Below are 27,950 nucleotides of genomic sequence, written 5' to 3' on the forward strand. Positions count from 1 at the left end.
TAAGGGTGTCCACTGTGATATGCGACACCACACTCAACAGTTTTATTGGTTGAGCCTGTCCTGTGTGTGGCCATGTTCCCACCATCTGCTTCTCACATCTGCCCACTGCGGCCAAGGGCTGCTCTGCAGTCGGCGAAGCACAGTGACTGCGTCCAGAACACCATCACTATAAGGGAATGTGGCGGGACCAGGACCTCCAGGAACCAGATTACCTCTGACAGGGCCGCCCAAGTGCATGTGCCCTTAAGAGGATGGCCCAGTCCTGTACACCCGTTCATAAAGAGAAAAAAGTGTCTTCCACTGGGTACACCAGAACCATCCAGAAAGGTGAGTCTGCAGCTTGGAACTCCCTCAGCACAGCAGACAGGTAGACATCAGTCCCAACTACAACTCGAGGACACGGTGGAGAGCCCTGCTGTGGCACACTTCTGATGGCATCTGTCACTCTAGGAACGCCAGGGGCTGCCGCTGTGCCTTCACTGCATGCCGAACCACTGCTCCTGGTCAGCCCACTGAGCTGCCTCGCTGTCGCTGCCCTCCAGGTCCCCTTCTTCACCACTGCCCTCCATGTCGTCCACATCTTCCTCCTGAGTAGCATCTGTGGGACTCTCCTCCTTCTCCATCTTCTGCATCCCCTCGAGAGACTTCTGGTCATTAGGGTCCAAACTAAGGAACAACAGAACAGAGGAAAGTCTGAATCTCTGCCCTGCGTCTCGGACTGTCACTGGGCTGGCCCAGCAGTGGGAGATGTTGCAAACAACTGTGGCTTCCATTGCTGGGTCCAGGGAGTCCGTCAGAGATGAAAAGGGACATTGTCCTAAGTTTTAGAATTTTTAACTTGAAGGGGCTGGAGGGGTGGCTCAGTGGTTAAGAGCATTTGTTGCTGGGTTCAGTTCCCAGCACCCGTATGGTGACTCATGACCGCCTGAGACTCCAGTTCCCAAGTATCTGATGCCCTCCTCTGGCCTCTCTGAGCACCAGGCACATTCATGGTTTACACACATACATGCAAGCAAAACACTCATCTATATAAAATAAATCAATAAACAATTCATTTTAAAAATGGCAATTAAAAATTCTAACTTCACAAGCACTCTGCTGGAGGCCTGGTGCCTACAGCCAGGCACGGAACACAGCCCAGCACATCCAGGAGAGAAGCAGGATCAGAACACCAAGGCCAGCCTCAGGTACATGAAGAATACACAACCTGCCTCAGGCAAGCTGTTCTTCCGTGTGTATGTGTGTGTGTGTGTGTGTGTGTGTGTGTGTGTGTGTGACATGGTTCCAAGTCATACCATGAACTGTAGGTAACTGCAGCCCTCGATCATGCTACGCTATGGGACAGATTTTAAGTCCTGAGAACAGAGCCAGGGCCAAAGCATGTTCGTTAGCAGCAACCCCACGAGGCCCAGAGCCCTCATTTATTTGGCACCTAAAAATTATTTTTAAAAGAAAAAAAAAAGTCCTGGAACCTAAAGCTCAGGCGCTCTGGCCTTCCACAGTCTAGGCAGGCGCTCTGTGCACTGGAGCACGGCCCAGGCACCGACAGCCTCTTCACCCAGGAAGTCCGTGGTCCTCGAATATCCCTGAGGAAACTTGCTGCCTAATTTCTCAGTCAGGCCATATTGGATCTGTTTCCTATTCAGACACACAGGGGAGTCTGTAACATCTCTTCTTTACCCGAACTTTCCACGAAACTCTGTCTACACACAGAGGCTTCCACACTTTAGCCCGGGCCTGCAGACTGCAAGGACGGTTCTGAGTACGGAGTGTCACTGAGTGCTCGGAAGCACTGCCTCAACTATCTCGTGGACAAGTGAACGGATGCATGTGACACCTGCATCCTGCCTAAGACACACTGGCAAGTCGCAAAGAATCACTTCCGCACCGAGCAGTACAAATACCCTGCATGCATTAACTACTACACACCAGGCACTTCTCCTGAATCCTCTGAATCCTCAGCCAGCCATTTAGTTATCTTAAAAATTAACTTTATTTAGGCTGGAGAGATGGCTCAGCGGTTAAGAGCACTGACTGCTCTTCCCGAGGTCCTGAGTTCAATTCCCAGCAACCACATGGTAACTCACAACCATCTGTAATGGGATTTGATGGCTCTTGTGGTGTGTCTGAAGACAGCTAGCAAGTATTCATATTTATAAAATAAATAATTCTTTTAAAATTTACGTTAAAGTCATGGCATGGAGAGGATAACCTTGGAGTCAGTTCTCTCCTTCAACCTTTTCATGGGTTCTGGGAATCGAACTTGGGTCTCCAGGATTATGTGGCAAGCACCATTACTGTCTGAATCTTGATACCCCTAATTAATGCCCAAAGTAGAAGGTATACATTAGGAATTTGGTTAGTAATTTGATCAAGATGATAGGTAAAAGCTATATTCAAGCTTCAGAATTTAAGTTTTTAATTACTATAGTAGACAGAAACACAGGAACATACTTAGCAATACTTAGATTTTAAAAAGCAGAATGTAAAATCTATACAAGGCATAACCCTATGAGCCATGGGGGTGTGGGCAAGCATAGGGGATCTGTACAAACCAGCCTGGGTGCTCCCCTTATGTGGGCCGAGAAGAACATCTTTAATTCTGCTAATATGCTTTAGGGAAATATGTCAGCAGTCGTGAATCCACGAAAACCTTCTCTCTCTTTCCTATTCCCAGCCTGCCTTCAACTGTGGGCACGTGTCTGCAGAGTGGGCAGCAGGCAGGCCCTGCCTCCTCTCTGCTCCCCACGCAGCTGTGGCTGCACACCTACCTCAGGGCTATACTGTACTGGTCCATTGCCTCCTGGTACTCGTTCACAGCCACTAGGAAGTCCCCCAGGATCCGGTGCAGGACACAGTCGCTCTGGTTGGCCAGCGCGTTTCTCAGCAGAGCAATTCCATCTTCATATTTCTGTTCTCTGCCTACACAGAAAGACAATCTTTACTGCTCACCTAGTGCACAGTCACAGACACAGTCACTTTCTCGGAGACACCTTCAAAGGGTCCTTGGAGGGTTTACGAGGGGCATGTGATCTGTATTTCACTGGGAAAGTGACATGAGTATTGTCTCTTTAAAAAAACATGCTATTGCCGGGCGGTGGTGGCGCACACCTGTAATCCCAGCACTCTGGGAGGCAGAGGCAGGCGGATTTCTGAGTGCAAGGCCAGCCTGGTCTACAGCGTGAGTTCCAGGACAGCTAGGGCTACACAGAGAAACCCTGTCTCGAAAAAGCCAAATCCCAAAAACAAACAAACAAACAAACGAACGAAAAAAATGTTACATTAATTTATATGGAGGGGCGAGCATGCCACACGCATCATATATATTACATATTGTATATTGTTATATCATGTATCATATGTCATATATTATACTAATTGATATGGAAGGGCGAGCACTTGGGTGAAGGTCAGAGGACATCTGTGGAAGTCTCCTATCTTATCATGTAGGTCTTGAGGACTGAACTGATGTCACCAGTGTTTTTTTGTTTTTGTTTTTGGTTTTTTGGATTTGTTTTTTTTTTCCGAGACAGGGTTTCTCTGTGTAGCCCTGGCTGTCCTGGAACTCACTCTGTAGACCATGCTGGCCTCGAACTCAGAAATCCTCCTGCCTCTGCCTCCCAGAGTGCTGGGATTACAGACATGCGCCCAGCTGATGTCACCAGTCTTAGTGGCATCTTTACCCAAGCTACTGAACCTGTTCTCTGAGTCTTTAAAAAAAAGTTTTTGCAGACAGACTGTCCTGGCACTCACTCTGTAGTCCAGGCTGGCCTCAAACTCACAGGGATCTTCCTGACCCTGCCTCCTGGGGTCAAGGAAACACCACCACTGCCTGGCATAAATATACTCTTAAAACTTAACAAAATAGAAAAAAGGGGCTGGAGAGATGGCTCAGCGGTTAAGAGCACTGACTGCTCTTCCAAAGGACCTGATCCCAGCAACTACAGGGTGGCTCACAACCATCTGTAATGGGATCTAATGCCCTCTTCTGGTGTGTCTGAAGACAGATACAGTGCACTTACATATATACATAAAATAAATAAATAAAATCTTTTAAAAAAAATAGAAAAAAAATTCAATTTTATTCCTAAATCAACAAAAGCACAGGAGTTTATTGTGGGTCAGAACAAATGTAACGCCCACCCACCCACACTCACATGATGCCCTGTGCTGCCTCTGTTCTCTGGTGCTAGCAAGAAGGCCAGCACCAGATGAGGCCAATGGCCTGCACTAGAACCTGAGCCAGAACACCCTTCTTCATAGCATCATATGAACCCATGAATATATATGTGCATGTACATGTACACATCACTGGAACAGGCTCAGACCTGCTTGGCATCTCCGAGCTTCCAGGAGCAGATGAGCATGTACGGCGAGGACAACCGGGAATACACACACACACACACACACACACACACACACACACACACTACTCACTGAGCAGCTCTGCCTTCTTCACCACGGCCTTGACATAGTCCGGCCTCTGTGCCAGGGCTTTATCTAACAAAGTTTTGGCTTTCTCCTGGGTCACTGGATCTTCCAGGCACACGGTGGCTAGCAGGGTAAGTGTCTGAGCATTTGCACCCAGAGTTTTGTAAACATTGTTGGCCATCACCATTGCCTCTCGAATGCTGTTGGAGGCTAAGTAACATTCTATGAGACCTGAAAACGCAGAGCAGACATCTCAGAGAAGACGGCCAGCAGCCCCTCCCTGCTCTGCCCGAGCGGCACCCAGCCCCCTCCCCTTCCTCCATCTGAGCGTTCTAATGGGCTGTAAAGAACGACCCAGCTTATAGAACAAGACCCTCTTGTTCTATAAGCAGATTTCCTTTTCATGACTTCAAATTTTTCTCTTCAAATTTGAACGCATCTTCCTGTTACGACGAGACAGACTACTGAGCTTATTTTTAAATTCCTATAAAAATGTTTTAGAGGAACAGAATCTTGTAAGAGCTATTTTAGTGTCAGTGACTCAGTCACCAAATGTTGCTAAACCTGGTACAGCTCTGTTGGGCTGCAGTGACATCCAGTCTCAAAAGAAATATTAACAATAAAAAATGTTTTAAAAAACAGCCCATCTATCAATGCTGGGGAAACTCAGAGTTTGGTTTTACAGCAGCTTTCCCCCAGTCACCATGCCTCTAATACACAACAGAGCCAGCCGGCTCTGACCAGCAAAACCTTCCACCTGGGTGCAGCAGTCAGGCCTAAGCCACATTGGCAGGTCCCATCTTACCTTCGTAACAGTCTAAGCGACAAGGCGCAAGCCTTATGGCCTCCCGGAAATGTATTATAGCTTCCTGGACCCTTCCCATGTTCCTAAGTGCTGCTCCTTTGAGGAGCAAAGCTTGGACACTGTTGCTATTCAGCTGGATGGCCTTGGCACCTAGGTACAGCGCCCGAGAGTAGCGCTTGCTATAGAAGCTGTGGCACCTAGGGAGAAAACACAAGTGATTTGAGAGAAGCCTCTGAAGAAGGCCTAACACAGACTGTAGCGGCTTTCTGGAGCCCTAGCCTTGGGACGCTGACAAACTGGCTTCATACACAGCTGTCCAAATGGCTGAGAGTCAAGGTGCTTGCAGGCTGGCCAGACGGTCCATAAGGCCTTGCCGCTCTTGCTAATTGTCCCATGACGTCCAAACATGTATATCAGGTATTGACACACAAATGTTTTTAGAAAGCTTCACCCACAACCAGAACTCTGTATATGCTGCTGCTTCTTTGAAAGCACCAAATGGTGGATGATGCAGGTGCAGTACGAGAGCCCGGAGGACCCTGAGACCCAGAATCCTCCTGGAGGCCGAGGTGGCTTCTGAGGATTCAGCAGCGGTCTTAGGAGCTGAGGCCAAGGCCATGGGACTCGTGGAGATGAAGATGAAGACAAGGAGTGGATCTCCGGCACCAAAGATCAAGTCCTTGGAGGAGATCTACCTGCTCTCCCTGCCCATTAAGGAGTCTGAGATCATTGACTTTTTCCTGGGCGCATCCCTAAAGGATGAGGTTCTGAAAACCATGCCAGTGTAGAAGCAGACTCGGGCTGGCCATAGGACCAGGTTCAAGGCATTCGTTCTATTGGGGACTACGATGGTCACGCTGGTCTTGGTGTTAAGTGCTCCAAGGAGGTCGCCACTGCCATCCGAGGGGCCATCATCTCAGCCAAGCTCGCTATCGCCCTTGTGCGGAGAGGCTACAGGGGGAACAAGATTGGCAAGCCCCACACTGTTCGTACAAGGTCACTGTGGCTCTGTGCTGGTGTGTCTCACCCCTGCTCCCAGAGGCACTGTCACTGTCTCTGCTCCTGTGCCCAAGAAGCTCCTGATGATAGCCAATACAGATGTCTGCTACACACCAGACAGGGGCTGCACTGCCACCCTGGGCAACTTTGCCAAGGCCATCTTGGATGCCATCTCCAAGACCTGATCCTCTGCAAAGAAACTGTGATCACCAAGTCTCCTATCAGGAATTCACTGATCATCTTGTGAAAACCCACACCAGAGTGTCTCTTCAGAGGACCCAGGCTCCAGCTATGGCTACCACATAAGAGTTTTAATACAAGAAAAATAAATGAAGTCAAGTGTGTTTAAAAAAAAAGTCTGTAGACATGATCACAGTTATAAATTATGCATACACCTACAACCCAGATATCAGTAAAGATGCAAAACAAAACATACATAAGCCAACGAAAAATTAAACTTCCAAAAGAGGATCTCAAACAGGCATGGTCAGTAATGCCAGTACTTGGAAGGTGGAATCAAGAGGCTCAGATGTCCACGTGCAGTGAGGAGGAGCAGAGTACTTGGTTGTCAGTGGGATTTCCATGTCAAATCCCCTTCCAGAGGGACCGTGCAGAAGACGTCAGAAGGAATATTAGAGGCAGAAATCGGGGAGGATTGGAACAAATCAGTGTCCTCTGGACATGACGGATGGCTGCCCTCGTGAGCCCACAGAGGCGTGGAACCTGCACAGAATCAACACTCCGGCATGGAAGGGAAGGGGTTCATGAAATCCACCCCTAAGTGAGGACCTACGGACAGTTGCTTAGGAAAGGAGAGCTGTGTTCTTAAAGACTTCCTTGCTCCTGAGATTGACTACGCCCCAGTGAATTGCCCCATACCCAGAAGTAAAGGAGAGTACAAACTATGGTCACAGGGCTAGTAAATAAAATATGAAATAAAAAAGAGGAAGGCTAGGGAGGGTGGACCAGAGGAGGAGTTTGGAGTGAATATGATCAAAATACAATGTAAGAAGTTCTCAAATATGGCGGGTGGTGGTGGCGCACGCCTTTAATCCCAGCACCTGGGAGGCAGAGGCAGGCGGATTTCTGAGTTCGAGGCCAACCTGGTCTACAAAGTGAGTTCCAGGACAGCCAGGGCTATACAGAGAAACCCTGTCTTGAAAAAACAAACAACAACAAAAAAACAAACAAACAAAAAAAAAAAAAACCCCAAAAAAACCCAAAAAAACCAAAAACAAACTAAACAAACAAACAAAACAAAACAAAAACAAGAAGTTCTCAAATAAAACAAAACATCAATTCAAGGCTAGTTAGCCTCAACTACACAGTAGCCAGACATAGGGTATATGAGACTATCTCAAAAAACAAAGTCCAGCCTAGCATAGTGACACACATCTTTAATCCCAACACTCATGGGGCAGAGAAGAAGGATCTCCTGTGAGTTTGAGGCCAGCCTATCTAAATCAAGTTCAAGGACTATGCTTCGAACAATACCAGTGGAAGAAAGAAGACGAGGAAGGACGGCAGACAGCAGCCCTTCAAGTGCTGCAGTGCTATGCACAAGTGTGGCTGTGGCTCAGAGGCCCAGCACCTTTAGAGGTCGACCTGGCAAATGTAGCTACACTGCCAAGCACCACAGGAAAGTACCACTCCAGTGCCAAGGCTGCAGACAAACTACTGCCTGCACTGGGCCCGTGAGGTGCCTACAAGTTGTCTATCGAAGATTAAGACGTAGATTCTGTGGAAGAACAACTCCTAAACCCAAGTTGCCATCTGGTGCAGCATTCAGTTCACCTTGAAGATTTCAACAGTCATAAAAGAAACTTTCTGGTTTAAAACAAAAACAACAAAGGCCAACCAAATTCACAGACATACAGATACATACAGAGATACACATAAGTGTGTGTACACCACACACACACACACACACACACACACACACACAAACACAGACAAATCTGGATATCACACACAAAATGATCCAAAAAAATTAAAACGGGGAGTGGGGGGTGGGGGGTGGGGGGGAGGAGACCCAGCAGGGCTCAGCAGCTTGGTCCCAGGAAATGGACAGCTCACTGTTGCTGTTAATTCCAGCTCCATAGACTGAACATCCTCTCCTGACCTCCCAGACACTGCATATGCTCAGGGCTGGAGACACTTAAGAATACTTGTTCTTAAAGAGAACCCCGGTTCTATTCCCCCACACGGTGGCTCACAATCATCTGTAACTCCCGTTCAGGGAATGCGCCCTCTTCTGGTCACTAGGCACTCTGTGTCACACAGACATACATGTGAGCAAAAACATCCCTACAAATTAAATAAAAATCTTAAGGGGAAAAAAAAAAGATGTATCACAGGACTAGAAGGACATCTGAGAATTTACTCATAAAACTACACTGCTACCATGGTTCATCTGCCGTTGTGTGAGGCCAATGCTCACAGCCCTCACCCTGAGAAGGGCCCACTAAACACAAGGCACTGCTCTGCGCCTAGCCCTGGAAGTAGGTTCCTTATCCTGGTCTCCAAATGAAAAAAGACTCGGGAGTCCATCAATGCCTGCCCAAAGTCACAGAGCCATCCCAGGTTGAGTCAGCTCTCAGGACTTATGATTTCAACTTACATTCTCTCTTGCTTCTTGTTTTAAAGAAGAGCCTTAATTGTGAGGCCCTGGCTGACTGGAACTTGTCATGTAGACCAGGCTACCCTAGAACTCACAGAACTACCTGCCTCTGCCTCCTGAGTGCTGGGACTAAAAGCCTGCACCACTATGCCTGGTTTAATTTCTATTCATTCTTTCTTCCTTCCTTCCTTCCTTCCCTCCCTTCCTTCCTTTCTTTCTTTCTTCTTAACTACCTACCTACCTACCTACCTATCCTGTTTTTCAAGACAGCATTTCTCTGTGTAGTCCTGGAATTTACTCTATGGACTGACTAGGCTGGCCTTGAACTCAGAGACCTGCCTGCCTCTGCCCCCAAGTGTGGGGGTGGAGTATAGGAAAGCACTTGGCTCAAACTGATATTCTCTCAAAAAGAAAAAAATGTCTTTTCAAAGATTCTATTAAAAACCGGGGACAGAGGAGCGTGAGAGCGTACCCGGAGACCACCCAGGGCTCTGCATGCTGGTCAGAGATGTTGAAGAGGCGGCAACCGAGGTTCTCCACGTCCTCCAGCCGCCCCTCTCGGGCCAGGAGGTAGCCGTAAACGTCCATCCCTGAAAGAAAGGACACAGTAAGAGGCTTGTCTATCACGGCAGGAAAGGTCCTCAGAAACGGAATGGAGCGACAAGGAGAATGGCTCAGAGGTCAGGATTCTTCCAGCAGAGGGCCTGGGCTCAGTACCCAGCACCCACACGGTGGTGGCTCACAACCATGTGTAACTCTAGTTCCAGGACAAGTGACTTCCTCTTCTGACCTTTGAGGGCATGAACTTACATGCATGCATACATACATGCATACAGGCAGAACACTCAGGGAAGTTGAAAACAAAGGACAGAGACAGGCCTGTGAGATGGCTGTGGGCAAAGAAGACTGTCACCAGGCTGGGTGAACCAAAGTTTAATCCAGGACCTACATGGGACAGACAGACCACTTCCCAAAAGGTGACCTCTGACCTACTATACACACATATATAATTTAATTTTCAACATTAAATTAATGCATGGAGATGCAGCTCAGTTGGTAGAGAGCCTGCCCAGTATGCAACAGCTCAGGGTTCAATCCCAAGCAACATGTAAACTGAATGGTGGCATGGACCAACAATCCTAGCATTTGGAAGTTGGAAGCAGGAAGACCAGAAGTTCAGGGTCAATCTCAGCCACACAGGGAGCCTGAGGCAGATTGGGCTACCTGACACCTTGTCTCATAAGTGACTGAATGAATAGCAAAACCATCCAAAACAAGAAAGGCCCTCTTCTGGCCTCTGTGGGCTTCTGCACACACATGCTGAACATGAACTTGCAAGAACACATCACACAAATACAAGAATGAGAAGAAGGCAAAGGAACAGCAGGTCCAATGTCACAACTTAAAACACCAGCCATGTCAAAACTGTCTGTCCCTAAGTCTGCAGAGCGATGAACAGCGCCCAGAAAAGCCATCACATAAGACGTTGGCATTAAAAGAGCTCCCAGGCCTCAGTACATGCTTAGTATGGACAAACTGCCCAGCCTCAAACGCAGAAGGCCCACGCCCCCAGATGCTATAGTTTCATTCTAAAATGCCAGTCCTCACATTACTCCCCGAGCCTCTTCCATTCCTCCCTCACGGTTTATGAGGCCCCACTGGCTCTCACGCACCTCTTCCTACCATTCTTCTTGCTCTCCATCCCTTCAAATCCCCATTCCTCTCAGAGCAGGTTCACAGCCACACTCCTGCTAGCCTGGGCTGGGTACGAACATTCAACACCACGCTGCCAACGCCACCAGGCTAACATTCCTAAAACACTAAATTGCTTTCTTCTCTCTGTTGTTGTTTTTTCCAGACAGGGTTTCTCTGTATAGCCATGGTTATCCTGGAACTCAACTTTGTAGACCAGGCTAACCTCGGCCTCCTCAGTACCACCACCTGGCTTCTGTTTCTTAGTGGTGCGTCGAGCTTGAGCCTTTGACGTCTTTGACTTCTTTTCCACCTCCCAAGTGCTGGCCTACAAGTGTGGCATGGAAAACAAAGAGAAATACACACGAGAGGGGGAGAACGTGTACAAACACACACTCTAGATCTGTCCCCACACCCGGTCATCCTTTTCGGTTGAGCCAGGGTTTCCCAGCGTAGCTGACCTTGATCTCACAATCCTGCCTCAGCCTGTTACAATTATTGCTCACTTAGTCCTTAGCATCTAAAAGCCTTGTTTATCATCCTGAGGCGTATTTTTCTGCTGGGTCTTTACAGACTTCACTTCCCTGTACTCCTGAGCAGTCAGCTCTTCACAAACTGCTGGTCCACCAGCTTCTCAAGCCCCTGCGCCTTTGCTCTGATGACACGTGAAGCGCCTCAGCCCTTGCTCTGTGTCCACTCCCTGCTTCCTCACCACCATCCTAAGGACACAGTAAAACCAGAGTTCCTAAAAGGATGTCAGGGTCCTGCAGACATCGTAAGTCAAGTCACATCATAAATTTATTAACTCACAGGATGATGGAGATGCCACAGTGCCCCTTAAAAGGCTTGGGAGCTGGAGAGATGGCTCAGCAGTTAAGAGCATTAACTGCACTTCCAGAGATCCTGAGTTCAAATCCCAGCAACCACGTGATGGCTCACAACCATCTGTAATGGGACCTGACGCCCTCTTCTGGTGCGTCCGGAAACAGTGACAGTGCACTCACAAAAGCCACTTGAAAACTAGGAGCAAAGCTGAGCACCACGACAGTCCACACCTGTGAGCCCAGCACTTGGGATGTGGGAGCAGAATCAAGAATTCAAAGCCAAGCTGGGCAGTGGGGGCGCACACCTGTAATCCCATCACTTGGGAGGCAGAGGCAGGTGGATTTCTGAGTTTGAGGCCAGCCTGGTCTACAGAGTGAGTTCCAGGACAGCCAGGGCTACACAGAGAAACCCTGTCTCGAAAAAAAACCAAACCCCCAAAAAACCCCAAAAAACCAACCCCCCCAAACCAAAAACAAACAAACAAGCAAACAAACAAAAGAATTCAAAGCCAAGTTCAAGGCTAGCCTGGTCCATATGAACTTTGTCTTCAAAACTAAAAAAGAGGGGCTAGGGAGGTGGCTCAGCAGCCAAGAGCAAGCTCTTCTCTTTGTGGATCCCATATCAGAAGGTCCCAACTCCAACTCCTGGGGACCCAATGCCTCTGGCTTCCAAGGACACCTGCCCTCACCTGTACTGCACACACGCACACACACACACACACACACAAACAAACACAGAACCTAAAAACATTCACAAGGACTAAGAACCAGTGCCAGTGCCACTCTCAGTCTTTCCTCTTAGCTGCCTTTTGCCCCTTACAGTCTCTCCAGGCTGAACTCACCTTTTATCAGGTAAGGATCCAACATCTGGGCCTGCTCAAACTTGAGGACCGAGTTCTTGTTGTCTCCTGCTCTGAAGTACAGGTCTGCCAGGCTCCCCAGAAGGTCCACATTGTCTCGCAGTAAGGATTTTTTCTCTAGTGAACTTAAAAGATAAATACTAATCCTTATACTCTGTTACAATCTGTTTTTAACACTGCACCTGGGGGTGGGCATATAGATGACATACTTTTCTGTATGGGTGAAATTTTTGATAAAAAGGCTTTTTGGGCCGGGCAGTGGTGGCGCATGCCTATAATCCCAGCACTTGGGAGGCAGAAGCAAACGGATTTCTGAGTTCAAGGCCAGCCTGGTCTACAGAGTGAGTTCTAGGACAGCCAGGGCTATACAATACAGAGAAACCCTGTCTCGTTTCATTTTTCGAAGCAAGGTCTTACTACATTATCAAGGTTGGCCTTGAACTTTCATGACCCTGCTACCTCCACCTCCCAAGTCCTGACACTACAACTCCTAATTACAATAGTAATAAGTAAAGAAAAGAAACTTTAGTAAGCCAGGGAGATGCCTCAGCAAGTAAGAGCAGTACTCGCCACCAGGTCTGATGACCTAAGTTTGACACCTGGAATCTACATGGTAGAAGGAGAGAGCTGACACCTTCCAGTTGTCCTCTGATCGCCACACAAGCCCATGTGCCCACATACAACAAATAAATGCAAATCTAACTTTAAAAACTTTTCAAGTGACTTAGGCAAATGGACTTTAACCTCAGCTTTAAAAGTTACACCTATGTCAGGTATACAATGAACACGTCTACCAAGTCAAAAAGGCAGGAGCATGGCATCCCCAACAGTCTGCTCTTATGGAAGGCCATCTTCACGTGAACAGAGCAGAACTCAGTCCAGCTGTTCATTTTTACAGGTTCCAACAGTTTATTACATTTGCAACCACTTAGTGCATTAGAAAAAACATAACCCAAGACAAATGACTCTGTGCCTCGCAGTAAGCTGCACCTCACTGTTCTGTGTCACCAGATGTATCACATCTCCCGACAAGGCTCTGGACAAGATCCTGGATTTGGCCAGGCTTGCCGGCACATCCTAGCCCTAGCACTAGGGATGTCCAGGCTGGAAGACTGAGGCAATTTCAAAGGCAACCTGGGCTATGTAGTAAGAGATGACATATCTCAGATTGTGCCTCCCACTGCGTTGACATCTTGGCTCTCACCAGATGGTGTTGATGGCTCTCGAGTTGTCACCAGTGTGCACAAAAGCATACGCTTTAATCCACACAGACAGCCAGTCCAGGTTGGGCACAGTCTGGATCACATTCATCGTCATCGATGCCACCTCTGCGCCTTTCACAGACAGGGACAACAAACCTGACCCCAAAAGCAAGAGAAACGTAAGGTACAGCATCCTCCTCCCATGGTGCAGCCGACAACAGGCTACACAGCTGCCTTCCCTCCTCTCAGCAAGATGCATACATCTCAGAGGTCAGAGCCTCAAGCAGGCTAGAGCAACAAGCACTGCCACTCAACTGTACCCCATCCCTAAAGGACAGCTATTTCTCTATGTCATAACTGACGGTATTCAGAATGTTTTAATACTCTCGGGACCGTAAAATCGGCTTAGTGGTTAAGAGCACTTGTTCCTCTTGCAGAGGATCCAGGTCTGATTCCCAGCACTCACATGATGGCTTACCGCCATCCCATAACCCCAGCTCTTGGGGCTCCAATGTCCTCCAACCATTATGAGCACTAGACACTACATATAGACGAAAGCCTCATTCACATTAAGATAAAACAAGAATCTGAAAAAAAAGTCCTACTCTATTTAATGCATAGTCGTGACTGAGAACTATCACCGTTGACTGCAAACACCCCACGCACCAGACAGAAAACTTTCTGTACCTAGAATGGCGTCAAGGGCCAAAGGGCACTGCCGCAGGACCTCCTTATAGCTGGTGACTGATGGGCGCTCCTGGCCAGCCTTCTTGTACAGGTTTGCCAGCATCATGTTTATCTGCACACAGAAAACAGACGACAGTCAAGCAATTGTGTCTGCAAAGGAAGTACCTCACCATGAGCACGCTCGGATTTTCATTTCCAACTACTATTCTACTTTCTAGTAGAAAAAACAACCCACAGGCCTGTGCAAATAAAGACCAGCCCTCAAAACAAAGGACTGTTATCCCTGTTTCCTCAGCTACGTTATCCTCCCAAACAGAGCCAAAGATGCTGCCTCGGGATTCACACGGACTTGAGAAATGTTCCAGAATTTTAAATACCTTGATTCAAGCAGATATATTTTAAGGATTTCTTTGATTTGTTTTTGGGATAGGGTCTCAGTGTGTAGACCAGGCTAGCCTGGACCTCATAAAGATCCACCTGCCTCTGCCTCCTAGGAGCTGGGATTAAAGGCATGTGTCACCATGACTGGCAAAGATTTTTTTCCAGACAGGGTCTTCTCTATGTAGCCTCAGCTGTTGCAGAACTTGCTCTGTAGAGAAGGCTAGCCTCAGGATCCACCTGTCCTGCCTTTAAGTGTCAGGATTAAAGGAATGCACCACTACCACCAGCCAAGATTTACTATTTTTAATAGTGCTTATGTGCGGCCGGGGTGGTGGTGGCGCACGACTGTAATCAATCCCAGCACTCTGGGAGGCAGAGGCAGGCGGATTTCTGAGTTCGAGGCCAGCCTGGTCTACAGAGTGAGTTCCAGGATAGCCAGGGCTATACAGAGAAACCCTGTCTTGAAAAAACCAAAAAAAAAAAAACCAAAAAAAAAAAAACCAAAAAAAATTGAAAAATTGTGCTTATGTGCTCTGTGTGTGCGGGGGGGGGGGGGGGGGGGGGGGGGGGGAGGGGGGGGGCGCGGGGGGTGGTGGCCAAAGGCATTAGATTACTCTGGAGTGCTGGGAATTGAACTCAGGTCTTCTGAAAGAGTTCTGCATGCTCCTAACTGCTGAGCCATCTTTCCAGCACAAGCTAGTGTCAATATAATTGCATAAGAAAGGCAAGAAAATCTTTATTTTACTAAAGATTTACTTTAGTTTTTTTTTGTTGATTTTAGTTTATGTGCATAAATATGTGTTTGTATGTATGCATTTGTATACTTGTGTGTGTGCATGTGTGTGTTTGTGTGTATGAGAGAGAGAGAGAGAGAGAGAGAGAGAGAGAGAGAGAGAGAGTGAGTGTGTGTGTGCACGCGCCTATGAAGGCCAGCAGAGGTGGATTACACCTCTGGTGCTGGAGTTACAGGTGGGTATGACCTGCTGATGTGTGCGGAGATCTAACTCTAGCCCCAGAAGAAGAGCCATCTCTCAAGCCCTTCTTTCGTTTTTGGTTTTATGAGACAAGATCTCGTGCAGCTCCAGCTGGCCTCAGACTCACTGCACACCCGAGGACCACCTTGAACTGCTGACCTTCTTGCCTCTACCTCCAAAGTTCAGATGTAGGTATGCACCACTACATCATCTGCTGCTGCACAGCCCGGTCTGGCCTGGAACGTACTATGTAGATCAAGCTAACTTCAACCTTACAGCAATCCTTCAGTCTCAGCTTCCTGAGTGCTGGGAATGAGCCACACAACAGTGTGGCCTGAGCCACAACACCCAGCTTGTCAGCCATGTAAGAATCACTTAAAATTATAACACCTGACTTCAGACAAAGCAGTAATGAAATGTAGCCCGTCTAATACTTCATTCGACTCTGACTACTCATCAGACTGAGACAAAAATCGAACTCAGAATGACCTCCAAATGTAACAATGACTCAAATAGTAACTATACTATTTAAATCCAGTGAGATAAGACATCTGAATTTCAGTAAAATTTAAATAACATTTTACTGTTGGTGGTTTTGTTTTGTTTCATTTTTCGAGATCAGTTTCTTTGTGTAGCTTTGGCTGTACTGGAACTATCTCTATAGACCAGGCTATAAATACCTGAACTTGTCTGTAGACCATGCTAGCCCCCAACTCACGAAGATCTGCCTGCTTCTGTCTCCCGGGTTCTCTCCTGGGATTAAAGGCGTGAACCACCACCTCCTAGTAAAAAACCTTTCTTTAAAAAACTTACTTGTAATCGGGCTGGTGGTAGCGCATGCCTGTAATCCCAGCACTCTGGGAGAGAGAGGCAGGCGGATTTCTGAGTTCGAGGCCAGCCTGGTCTACAGAGTGAGTTCCAGGACAGCCAGGGCTACACAGAGAAACCCTATCTTGAAAAAACAAAAACAAAACAAAAAAAACCAAACCCCAAAACGAACAAACAAACAAAAAAAAAAGTAACTTGCTTGCCAGGCATGGTGGACCATGTCTATAATCCCAACACTGGGGAGGCAGGCTCAGGATGTCACTACAAGGCTAACTTAGGCTATGCATGAAGAACCTAGCCTCAGAAACCCCAAACCCGGGAGTTAGAGAGATGGCTCAGTGGCTGAGAGCTCTTGCTGTTCTTACAAAGGACACAGGATTGTCTCCCAGCCCTCACATGGTGGCTCATATCACCTCTAACTCTATTCTCAGGAGAGTGAAGACCCTCTGACCCTCCAGGGGCACAAGCACACATATGGTACACACACATTTAAAAAATAAAAATGAAAAGGAGTCAGGCAGTAGTGGTACATATCTTTTTCTTTAATCCCTGCACTCAGGAGGTAGAGGCTGATGTATTTTTGAGTTTGAGGCCAGCCTGGTCTACAGAGCAAGTTCTAGGACAGCCAGTGCTATAAAGGGAAACCAACAACCAAAAATAAAATTTAAAAGCAGCCAGGAAGTGTTAGCACAAGCCTTTAATCCCAGCATTTGGCAAGTCCAGGCAGGCAGACCTCTGTGAGTTCCAGGTCAGTCTGGTCTAGAGACTTCCAGATAGGGCTACACTGAGGAACTTTGTCTCAAAAAAAAAAAAAAAAAAAAAAAAGATAGATATATAGATAGACAGACAGACAGACATAATTTGAAAAAAATTAAATAAAATGCAAAGGAAAGAACCTAAAGTGATACTCCTATACTAGGGCCAATATCTCAGAAGGAAAGATTAAATACAAGCTTCTTCCCTGACTGCTTGTCATTAACAACCTGATAGGCCACCTGTCTCAATAATCACCCCAACTTCCTTAGGTTATTTGACGTGCTCCTTGGCTGTGTTATTTGTGCGTGTGCAGGCAAGGCCCAGGGTCTTCAACTGCTTTTCCTCACCTTCACATGCTGAGGCAGGGTCTCCTGTGAACCTGGAGCTTGTAGGCTAGCCTTGGGCAACTTGCTCTGGGGATTCTATCTCTGCCTCCCAAGTGCTGGGTTTAAGGGGTACCACCATAAGTCAGCGAGTTTTAAGTAGGTGTTGCTCCTCTGCACTTGGTTCCCCACTAGTACAGCAGTTAGTCTAGACCCACAACAGTCACTCTGAAACAATGAGTTCTAAGCGCCACCAAGGGAAACGGTCAGTTGTTCATTTAAAAAGAACCTTAACTTGGAAATCTCTAGAGCCCTATTTCACTACCTATCAATAATCTTCAGTTCCTAAACATGGAGTAAGACATATGGGGGCTCAACAGTTAAGAGCACTAACAGCTCTTCCAGAGGTCCTGAATTCAATTCCCAGCAACCACTTGGTGGCTCACAACCATCTGTAATGAGACCTAATGCCCTCTTCTGGTGTGTCTGAAGACAGCTACAGTGTACTCATAAATATATACAATAACTAAATAAACGTATTTTTAAAAAAAGATAGAGAGAGATAGTATTTGGCCTTAAAAGATGTAGATTTGCCAAGATACAATAATCTACTCCTATAATTTTCCTTTAAAATCGCTGGGCAGTGGTGGCGCACACCTTTAATCACAGCACTTGGGAGGCAGAGGCAGGCAGATTTCTAAGTTTGAGGCTAACCTGGTCTACAAAGTGAGTTCCAGGACAGCCAGGGCTACACAGAGAAACCCTGTCTCAAAAAACAAAACAAAACAAAACAAAATTCCTTTAAAATGTGAGGTATAGGTGGCAATATTTAACACATTAATAGATGTTTAATTAGATGTTCTGACTTACTTCCTTTCCTCTTATATAGACTTGGAATCCAGTTAACCCCTAATATACACAACAACTGTAATTATGATGGCACCAAAAGTCCTCTACATGAAAGACGTGCACACTGACCGATAGACTCTTAGTCCCTCTGAGAATGATGACTCAAACAGCAAGTACTGGGTTCCACAAAGCTGAGGGGTTTTGGTTTTTTAATTTAACCCACAGTTTATTTCAAAGTACCCAGGAGGCCGCTCACATCCTTACCTCCAGTCCTATGGATCCAGTACCCTCCTTTGCCTTCCATCAGCCCCGGGCAGACAGTGGTACACAGATATACATACAGAGACAGTGGTACAGAGACATATAGCAGGCCAAACAAAGCACTCATACACATAAAATAAAATAATATTTAACCAGAAGGGGGGGGCAATAAGTGGGATGTAAAATGAAAACGTAAAAAATAAAAATAAAAGAAGAAAGAAATAGAATAAAAAGTATTTAATTAATTTTTACTGTTCTTCTAAAGTGAAATTTAAAAAATGGATACACACCTATATTATTACGGTTTACAAGGCAGAGGCAGGCAGATTTCTGAGTTTGAGGCCAGCCTGGTCTACAGAGTAAGTTCCAGGACAGCCAGGGCTATACAGAGAAACCCTGTCTAAATAAATAAATAAATAAATAAATAAATAAATAAATAAATAAATGAATGAATGAATGAATGAATGAATGAATGAATGAATGAATAGATAGATAAATAAGATAAAAGGGTCATTTTTACATCCATGAACTTTCTGGGTTTTTACAAAGGTTAACAAAGAAAATGCTACTGTCCACATTAAAAAAATTAAAAAATACAAATCGCAGATTGCTAAGTTGCTGTGGCTGCCAGTACATAAAGGTCAAATGTCTAAACTCAGAATGGATGCCAGAGCTTCCAATTCTAGTTGAAGGCAGACTCATTAATACACTGCCAAATTAAACACAAAAAGATAATTCTGCTAGTAAGAATTATCTAAATACTAAGGGACAGTATTCATGTGGAGACGCACACAAATGTGTGGGTACGTCCATGCATGTGTGTGCAGACAGGTCGATGCTAAATGTCTACTGAAGTAGCGCTTCTCACTACACTGGGGGGGAGTCATAGACATGCCCCAGCAGCAGCTCTCCACACTGGTGCTGAGGGTCCACACAGACCTCCGGCTTCCACAGCAGCACCCAACCCACTGAACCATGTTCCCAGCCCCAAGGGGATCTGGTAGTTTTGACTTCACAAAGGCAGACATTAACACAATTAAATATTCCTAATATCAAATGAATACACCACTGCACCAACAAATACTTAAAAAAGAAAAAGTTTAAAAAACTGTTTTTGCACTTGCAATGCTCTTCAGATTGTTAATCCTGAGGGAGGAAAATGTCAAAGAAGGTGGAGAAACCCCCCAATATTAAGAGGATGTACTATTGTTCCAGAGGACCTGAGTTCAGTTCCTAGCACCCACATCAGGTGGCTTACAACTGCCTGTAACTCTAGATCTAGGGGTATCTGACACCCCAAGCTTCTACTGGTACGTACACCACACACACACACATACATACACACACACACACAATTAAAGATAATAAAAACAAATATAGCCAGCTGTAATGATGCATGCCTTTAATCCCAGTACTTAGGAGACAGAGGCAGATCTTGGTGAGTTTGAGGCCAACCTGGTCTACATAATGAGTTCCAGGATAGCCTGGACTACATGGTGAGACCTTGTTTTGGGGAAAAAAAATCTCTGGAGGGCTGGAAAAATGGCTCAGCAGTTAAGCGCACTGGCTGCTCTTGCGGAGGATACAGGTTTGGCTCCCACCCACATGGTGGCTAATCACCACCTGTGTCACTCCTAAGCTTCCAGTGCCCTCTTGTTATGTTGTGGGCACCAAGCACAAACATGGCACATATACATACACGCATGTAGGCAGGCAAAATACTCATACAGGTCAAATGGTATTTTTTGGTTTTTTAATTTAAAAAAAAATCTTTAAGGGGCTAAAGAGATGGCTCAGTAGTTAAGAGCACTAACTGCTCTTCCAGAGGACTTAGGTTCGGTTCTCAACATCCATATCAGAGGACTTACAAGGACTTTTAACTCCAGCTCCAAAGAATCCAAAATCTCTGGACCCTGCCAGCCTCTGCACTAACATGCACATACACAAATAAAATAAATCTCTTTTAAAAACAAACAAACAAACAAACAAACAAACAAAAGACAAGAAGGAAGGAAGAAAGAAGGAAGGCCAAGAAATAGCTGGCCCTGGTGGTACAATCCCAATTACTAGGTAGGCTAGGATAGGAAGAGTCAAAGCCCAAGGCATTCTGGGCTATTCAGGGTAGTGGTCTAAATAGGAATGGCCCCCAAAGTCTCCTGTGTTTGAGTGCTTGGCCCATAGGGAGTGGCACTATTAGGAGGTGTGGCCTTGTTGGAGGTGTGGTTTTATTGGAGGCATGGCCTTGTTGGAGGAGGTGTGTCATGGTTGGGTTGGGCTCTGAGGTTTATGCTCCTGTCTCAGCCAGTGTGGCACAGACTCCTGCTGCAGCCAGTGTACAACTCTCAGCTCCTTCTGTGGCACCATGTTTGCCTGGACACTGCCATGCTTCCCACCATGATAAAACAAAGCAAACCTCTGAAACTGTAAGCCGACCCTAAATGAATGTTTTCCCGTGGTGTCTCTTCACTGTAATAAAACCCTAAGAAGACACACAATTTAAGGACAGCCTGAGTAAGTTAGTGAGCCCGTGTCTCCAAGTGAAATTTTAATGAACGGACAAGAGTTGAGGCCGCTGCTCAATGCAGAGTGCTTGCTGAGCACGCCCGGGACCCTGGGTTGGCTCTCTAGTACCACAAACCAAACACTTCTGGCATTTGTCTGTTTTGAGATAGCCTTGACCTCCTGGTTTTCCTGCTTCTGCTTCCCAAGTGCTGGGATTACAGGTGAGTGTCGCTACACCTGGCTGAACCCTCAGGGTTCCTTAATGAAGAAAACTGTTACCTGGCTGAACCCTAACTCCACTGGGAAAAGTTAGGAGTTCAGACTTCCTGAAAGGTGGAGAAGAGAGATGATGGGGAAGGACCACAGACATCAGACGAGGGGCAGTGGACTTACTTTGGGAGTTCTCTGCCGTGAAGGGATCCCATCCAGTATGGCAATGGCATCTTTGTCTAGCTTCAGCATTGTATAACACTCAGCCATTTTGTATTTCACTTCAATTTCCGATGGAAGACACTAGGAGACAACAAAACACCTTTAGAAATATGATCTCAACAATGTGACAGTGCTTCAAAATAAAAAGAATGATCTTATAACCTTATAGCAATTCTGCTCCTAGATATGCAATCAAGAAATGAGAATCAACCTGGCAGTGGTGGCACACATGTTTAATCCCACCACTTGGGAGGCAGAGGCAGGTGGATCTCTATGAGTTTGAGGCCAGTCCAAAAGCAAAAAAATAGAAAGAAAAGAAAAAAAATATGAGAACAAGCTCACACAAAACCAGGACACAAAACATCACAGCAGCATTAGTCATGGTGGACAGGAAAGAGCAACCCAATGTTCATTAATAAAAAGATAGAAAGCAAACACACACACACACACAAAAATAAGATGAAAAGCAGAATGCAGAAACCATGGAATATCATGTGATAATAATAAAGAATATACAACTGTTTCATTCTATAACTAATCAACTCATTGCTGAAAGAAGTACTTCAACCCTGTCTCTTAATATGTATATACATAGATATAAAAATACATATACAGGCTGGAGAGATGGCTCAGCAGTTAGAAGCACTGACTATTCTTCCAGAGGTCCTGAGTTCAAATCCCAACAACCACACACAACCATCGATCGGTAATGGGATCCGATGCCCTCTTCTGGTGTGTCTGAAGACAGCTACAGAGTACTTACATAGATAAAACAAATAAACTTACATTTCCTTAAACAAACAAATAAATGTATACACACAGACACCCAGACAGGTCAGGCAGTAGTGGAACACCCTTTTAATCCCAGCACTTGGGAGGCAGAGTCACATGGCTCTCTGGATTTGAGGCTAGCCTGGTCTACAGAATAACTTACAAGACAGCCAAGGCTACATAGAGAAACCCTGTACCGCAAAACCAAAATAAATGAATACATGAGTGACTGAGTGAATGAATGAATGAGTCTGCTCTGTCTTAATCACCTGGCTCTGTGGAGTAGATGCAGAATTTCCAGTTGAAGGCCGCACTTTTGAAGTTTTACTTAAGGCTTTCTTCTGCTGTAAAGCCATGGTATACTTACTCACGGCATTGCGGTATTCCTTATCGTGAAAGAGAGAATCTGCATGATACACCAAAAGCTGGTACTTCTGTGACGGGGAAAACAGCTCACTACAACACAAAGGAAACAAATCCTGCATGGGTTATTTTGAAAATTAGAAAGAATATTTTGGTGTTTACCTAAGCCTAACACAAAAACCTTCTATCATGTTAGCTTGCAAAAAAAAAAAAAAAAAAAAAAAAAAAAAAAAAAGCTAAAAAAAGCTAATATTCCTTAAATTTAAGTGGCTTAATGAGAGGCACAACATTTGAATACCATGCAAATATGGCCAAAACATCTAGAACACTATCTTACTGTATTTTGGCTTTGTACAGTTTGTGTTTTCTTAATATAGAAGCTAATGCTATCTATAAATCAAATAAAATGAACAGATGGAGAAAGTATGCTTTCCTCCCATGTTTCCGCCCTTCCAGAACAGAACAAAAAAACAAACAAACAAAAAACATAGGGGAAGCCATATGTGGTGGTATAGGCCTTAATTCACAGAGATTTGGGAAGCAGAAGCAGGAATATCTCTGAGTTCAAGACCAGTCTAGTCTACACAGCCAGTTCCAGAACAATTAGGACTATAGACACTTTATCTCAAACAAACAAAATGGGAGCGAAATTAAAAAACAAACAACTAAGTACTACTGCCAGGTATGGTCATACACTCCTGTAGGCCTAGCACATAGAGGCAGGAGGACCAGGCATTCAAAAGGCTATCCTTGGCTATAAAATCAGTCCAAAATCAGCCTGGGCTATGACCCTCCCTCAAAAAGGGAGGTTGGAGGGGCTCAGCAGTAAGAGCATGTGGGTTTTGCAGAGGATCCAAATCTAGATTCCAGCACATATATCAGGCAGCTTACAACTCTTTGTAACTCCAGCTTGGCTCCAGGAATCTGATGCCCTCTTCATCATATGTTATGCATATAACATAAAAACCAAACTAATTCCAAGTCTGTTAGCAGTCATTCCCTAATCTGTTTTCATTTAGCAGGGAGTAATCTACACAGTACCTTCTTAAAAAACAAATTTTATTACTATGTATGTGTACTTGGATGTCTGTGTACAAGTATGTATAACAAAAACAAAAATCATTCAAAAATGTCAAATGTGATAGAACGAATCTATAATCTCAGAACTTGAAGGTAGAAGGAGGCTCAAGGGTTCAAGGTCAGCCTCAGCTTCACCCAGACCCTGCATCAAAAAGCAAAACAAGGATGGTCGGTGTGCTTGCTCAGTCCCCATTTAATCCCAACGCTCTGTGGAGTTAGAGGCAAATGGATCTCTGAGTCCCAGCAGCCAGGGCTACACAGTAAAACTGTGAGGTGGGGGAAAATGACACAACAGAGCATTCCAACAGCAGAGTAGAGGCAAGCAGAGCACCGCTTCCTCAGTTTTGAACCTTATCCAACCAAGGTCCTTCTCCAGAGAAAACAATTAGGTTTTTCTTATATCCAGAGACATCACTAGGCAAGTATGTTACAATGTATAAACATCTGACCACTGCACGGGTAGAGCAGTGTCTCGGGGATCATACTCCAGACATCACTAGGCAAGTATGTTACAATGTATAAACATCTCACTGGTAGAGCAGTGTCTCGGGGATCATACTCTTATTCTTCAGTGAATACATACATATAATCAGGCCTCCCAAGAATTTGTTTTGCTATTGGCCATGCCATAAACCCTTATACATGCTAGGTAGACACTCCAAGTCTGAGGTACAACTCTAGCCTCAGGAAAGCTGTCACAAACCAGTTCATCCACATCTTTCATTCCTTGAGTTTCCTATGTAACTTTATACACAGTTTGGCCAACTTGCCCTTTTGGGATATATTTTAGTAGTGCTAAAGATGAAACCTATGAGCCGGGTGGTGGTGGCACATGCCTTTAATCCCAGCACTTGGGAGGCAGAGATTTCTGAGTTAGAGGCCAGCCTGGTCTACAGTGAGTTCCAGGACAGCCAGGGCTACACAGAGAAACCCTGTCTCAGAAAAAAACAAAAACAAAAACAAAAAACAAAGATGAAACCTATGGTCTCAAACATTTTAGGTAAGAATTCTACCACTGAACTACGTGTTGGTCTTATTTTGTTTTTGAACACTGTCTCTTCAACAAATATCAAAACATAAGGGATAAAGTCAGAACTTATCTACTTCCCGTAGCTAAGAAATTGCCAATCTAACCTAATGTGAAAAATCATGGGTTAGCCAAATTCAGTCTAGCTAAAGAAGCAAGCTCTAGAGCATTCGAACAATGCTAGAACATTGTCACAACCCAAGAGTAAAGATTAGGGCATCAATTGTCACAACCCAAGAGTAAAGATTAGGGCATCAATCCCCCATACAGGAAACTGCTTGCTATGAGGCATCACTAAGATCCAGGAGGAGAGTCCTCAGCATCAACACAGAAGGCCGACAGAGACCAGTATTCCTCACATCCCACTAAGATGATGGTGGCCAAATGATGCCTGTGACTAGCAGTTCCAAAGGGACACCAATGAAGTGGAGTGGGGGACAGTGGCTGAATTACAGGCCCCTCACAGCCCTTTGGCTGTCTCATTAGACTAGCTTCAGCCAAGCCAAACGCAAAGGTCTGCAGAAAGTAGAAGGGCTATTGTAATGTTATTTGGAAGCACTAGACAGTGGTGGGCTGAAATAGAACCAATCATAGACAACTAGAATTCAAACCCACTAGCTCCTCTATGTTCTCCAGCGAGTGATCTTGGTCGACCTGCTGGACCTCCCTGTAATATACACATTTCCTTAGCAACTTTATTAAGTTCAATAGTGTTTTCACACATGGAAACTGCTCTCTTTCAACGGACAGTGAAGAGTGAAGGGGCAAGAAGATGGAGCGGTTCTGGTGGTAGGAGGTCCGTTCTTCTGAGAGAACTGAACCAGGAAGCAGTTCTGAACCTAACCACAGGTGCCAATGCCTGGAGGGAAGAACTAGCGTGTGGGTGAGAACTCAGGCATGAGAAGAAATCAGAGAAAGGAATGAACAGGATGACTTGGGGAGCCAAGTCGAAGAGTGAGCAATTGACGGGGAGTTTTAAAGCAAGGTTCTACAGCTGTAGCACTCAAGGCTACAACTGTCCCGTGCTTCTCTGAGACTCAGTAAGCCGGGCTAGAAATAGCACAGGGTTGGTGGTGTTTGCCTAGCACGCACGAAATCGCTGGTTCGATCCCCAGTACCACACGCACGCCGAGCATGGTGGGACAAAACACCTGCGACCCCGGCTTCTGGGAGGCGAAGGCAGGAGGGTAAGAAGTTCAAGGTCTTCCTAGACTACACGGCCTGTTGCAGCCTAGTCTGGGCTATTTGGTTTGTAAACAAACCAAACAAAAACACGGCGGCTGCGGCGGGCCTTAAAAGGCTGCCAGGATCCGTTTAAAAACGGCGCCACTACGCTCTCGAGTGGGGTCCCCTCCCCGCGCCGGAGCGGAACCTCCAAGCCTGACGCTAGGGGGGCTGGGTCTCTGCGACCCAGAGGACTTCGCTGCTCTGCAAGGAGCCAGTCCTCCGAGGCCACCGAGACCGGAAGAGGCCCGCGCAGCCTCAGCGGGACCACAGCGTCCTCCACCGCCTCAGCCCCGGCTCCCCGCCCGCCACTCCCCGCCTCCACTCACGGGTTGTTATTACTCATGGTGAGCAGCAGGCTGCTGAGGAGCCGCACGTTGGAGTGCAGCCCCGCGGCCGCCATGTCCCGCACATGGTCTATCACACTCATCCTGCCCGGCGACACCGTGGCCCAGCAGTAGCTGACAAAACTCCCGAGGAGCAGAGCGGATCGCAGGGAAAGTTTCAAAATGGCGGCGGCGCTGGGGTCCTTCCGGTCCAGACGCGGCTCCGCCCCCACCAAGATATAGGTAGCTAAGGACGTGCCTGCGTAAAAACGAAGCGGTGAAAGAGTTTTCTCCATCATCTTAAAGGCTAAACCTTACTAAGGACTGACTGCGCTATAAGCCATCCCAATAGGAATAGTAGTTTTGCTGAGATAAAGACAGCCTGAGAGGAAAGGATGCCTCCTAGAGGTAACGGTGCACCGGAGTTCATCATAAACATAGCCGAGGCGGAAAACTGACAGTTAAAATTGAATTTTTGAATCAGGCGCCCAAGGGCTGGCTTTTTACAACTACGCCTGTGCTCCACGCGAAGGTGCCACGCCCCCTCGCCTGGCGGCTTGTGTTGTTGTCGTTGTCGGTGTGAGTAGATTCCTTGATACAAGGCATGGTTTACCAGTCAAAGTGACCCGCTAGATCCAAGTGCGAAGAAAGGATAGATACAGGAATGAGCTGGATCTCTGATAGCCCCACTGTCAATATCTCGAGCCTTTACGAACTCGTTACTGCATTGCATAGTCACAAATTGCAACGCTGAAGCTATTCCAATAGAGGGAGGAGACCTGACTCAGAAGTTAAAACTGCACGCTCCTCTTCCAGAGGAATGCATGCGGTTTCTAGCACCTACCTGGTGGCTCACAACAGTCTGCAAGTCCAGTTTCAGGGCATCCTTCCTCTGGCGTCTCTGGGCACATATAGGCATGTGGTGCACACACATGCACTCAGGCATGCATGATACTCATAAAAATAGATTTAAAAAAAGTAACAACTTTGGCCGGGCGGTGGTTTAATTCCAGCACTTGGGAGGCAGAGGCAGGCGGATCTCTTGAGAGTTTATAGAGTAAGTTCCAGGACAGCTAGGGATACACACAGAAACGTTGTCTGAAAAAACTTAAAAGCAAATAAATAAATAAAAAGTACTTTGAATTGTCAGTCCCTTTTTGCCAACGAAGAAACCAATTTTCAAATGTTGCAGCTGGGCAGCTTGAGATTAAAGGCACTTATCAGCAAGGCTAGCTTTCTAAATTCAGTGCCCTGAGTCCAACATGGTGGAGAGATCTGACTCCTTCACGTGTCTCCTCTGAGACACGTTCTCAGCATGTGCCTCTCGCTCCCTCAAAATAAATATCTAAATGCAAATAAAATTTAAACAACTGAAGCTGTTTGCTTAAATTTGAGATTCAAGGTTTTTTTCCCCAAGATTTATTTATTTATTTATTTTTATGTATGTGAGTACACTGTTGCTGTCCTCAGACACACCAGAAGAGGGCACCAGATCCCCATTACAGATGGTTGTGAACCACCACGTGGATGCTGGGAATTGAACTCAGGACCTCTGGAAAAGCAGTCAGTGCTCTTAACCGCTGAGCCATCTCTCCAGCCCTCAAGGTCTTTTTAAAGATGTGTTTTCAGGTTTGTTTTTTTTTAATCAAGGAGTGGGTGTGTGGGTGTGGGTGTGCATGCTGTGTCTCTGCCTGTCTCTCTACCTCCCCAGTGCTGGCATCACAAGATAGCCA

General features: G+C 46.1%; 1 protein-coding gene across 2 annotated transcripts; it reads right to left on the minus strand.

Moving 5' to 3' along the window:
• Anapc7 (anaphase promoting complex subunit 7) lies at positions 1–26,421 on the minus strand. 2 transcript variants are annotated; one of them, XM_052167984.1, is made up of 11 exons: positions 26,221–26,421; positions 22,467–22,653; positions 21,388–21,507; positions 14,121–14,232; positions 13,436–13,589; positions 12,214–12,356; positions 9,328–9,445; positions 5,237–5,433; positions 4,438–4,662; positions 2,772–2,922; positions 1–666 (listed from the first exon to the last, which is right to left on the minus strand). In XM_052167984.1, the coding sequence occupies exons 1-11, from the start codon at positions 26,319–26,321 to the stop codon at positions 477–479; spliced, it is 1,698 nt and encodes a 565-aa protein (XP_052023944.1). In that variant the 5' UTR covers positions 26,322–26,421; the 3' UTR covers positions 1–476. The 2 variants fall into 2 exon arrangements, with proteins under 2 accessions (XP_052023944.1, XP_052023943.1); XM_052167983.1 differs by lacking the exon at positions 26,221–26,421 and having other exon boundaries at positions 22,565–22,653.
• Positions 26,422–27,950: the final 1,529 nt, after the last annotated feature.

This window comes from Apodemus sylvaticus, chromosome 22, assembly GCF_947179515.1.
Source record: "Apodemus sylvaticus chromosome 22, mApoSyl1.1, whole genome shotgun sequence".
NCBI lineage: Eukaryota > Metazoa > Chordata > Mammalia > Rodentia > Muridae > Apodemus > Apodemus sylvaticus.

Coding starts and splice junctions, on each gene's coding strand:
- Anapc7 (XM_052167984.1), bottom strand. CDS start 26,321: ATGAGTGTGATAGACCATGTGCGGGACATGGCGGCCGCGGGGCTGCAC. Junction 9,446..12,213: donor GGATCCTTACCTGATAAAAG/GTGAGTTCAGCC, acceptor CCTTTCTTTCAG/GGATGGACGTTTACGGCTAC. Junction 4,663..5,236: donor TCGCTTAGACTGTTACGAAG/GTAAGATGGGAC, acceptor CTGCGTTTTCAG/GTCTCATAGAATGTTACTTA.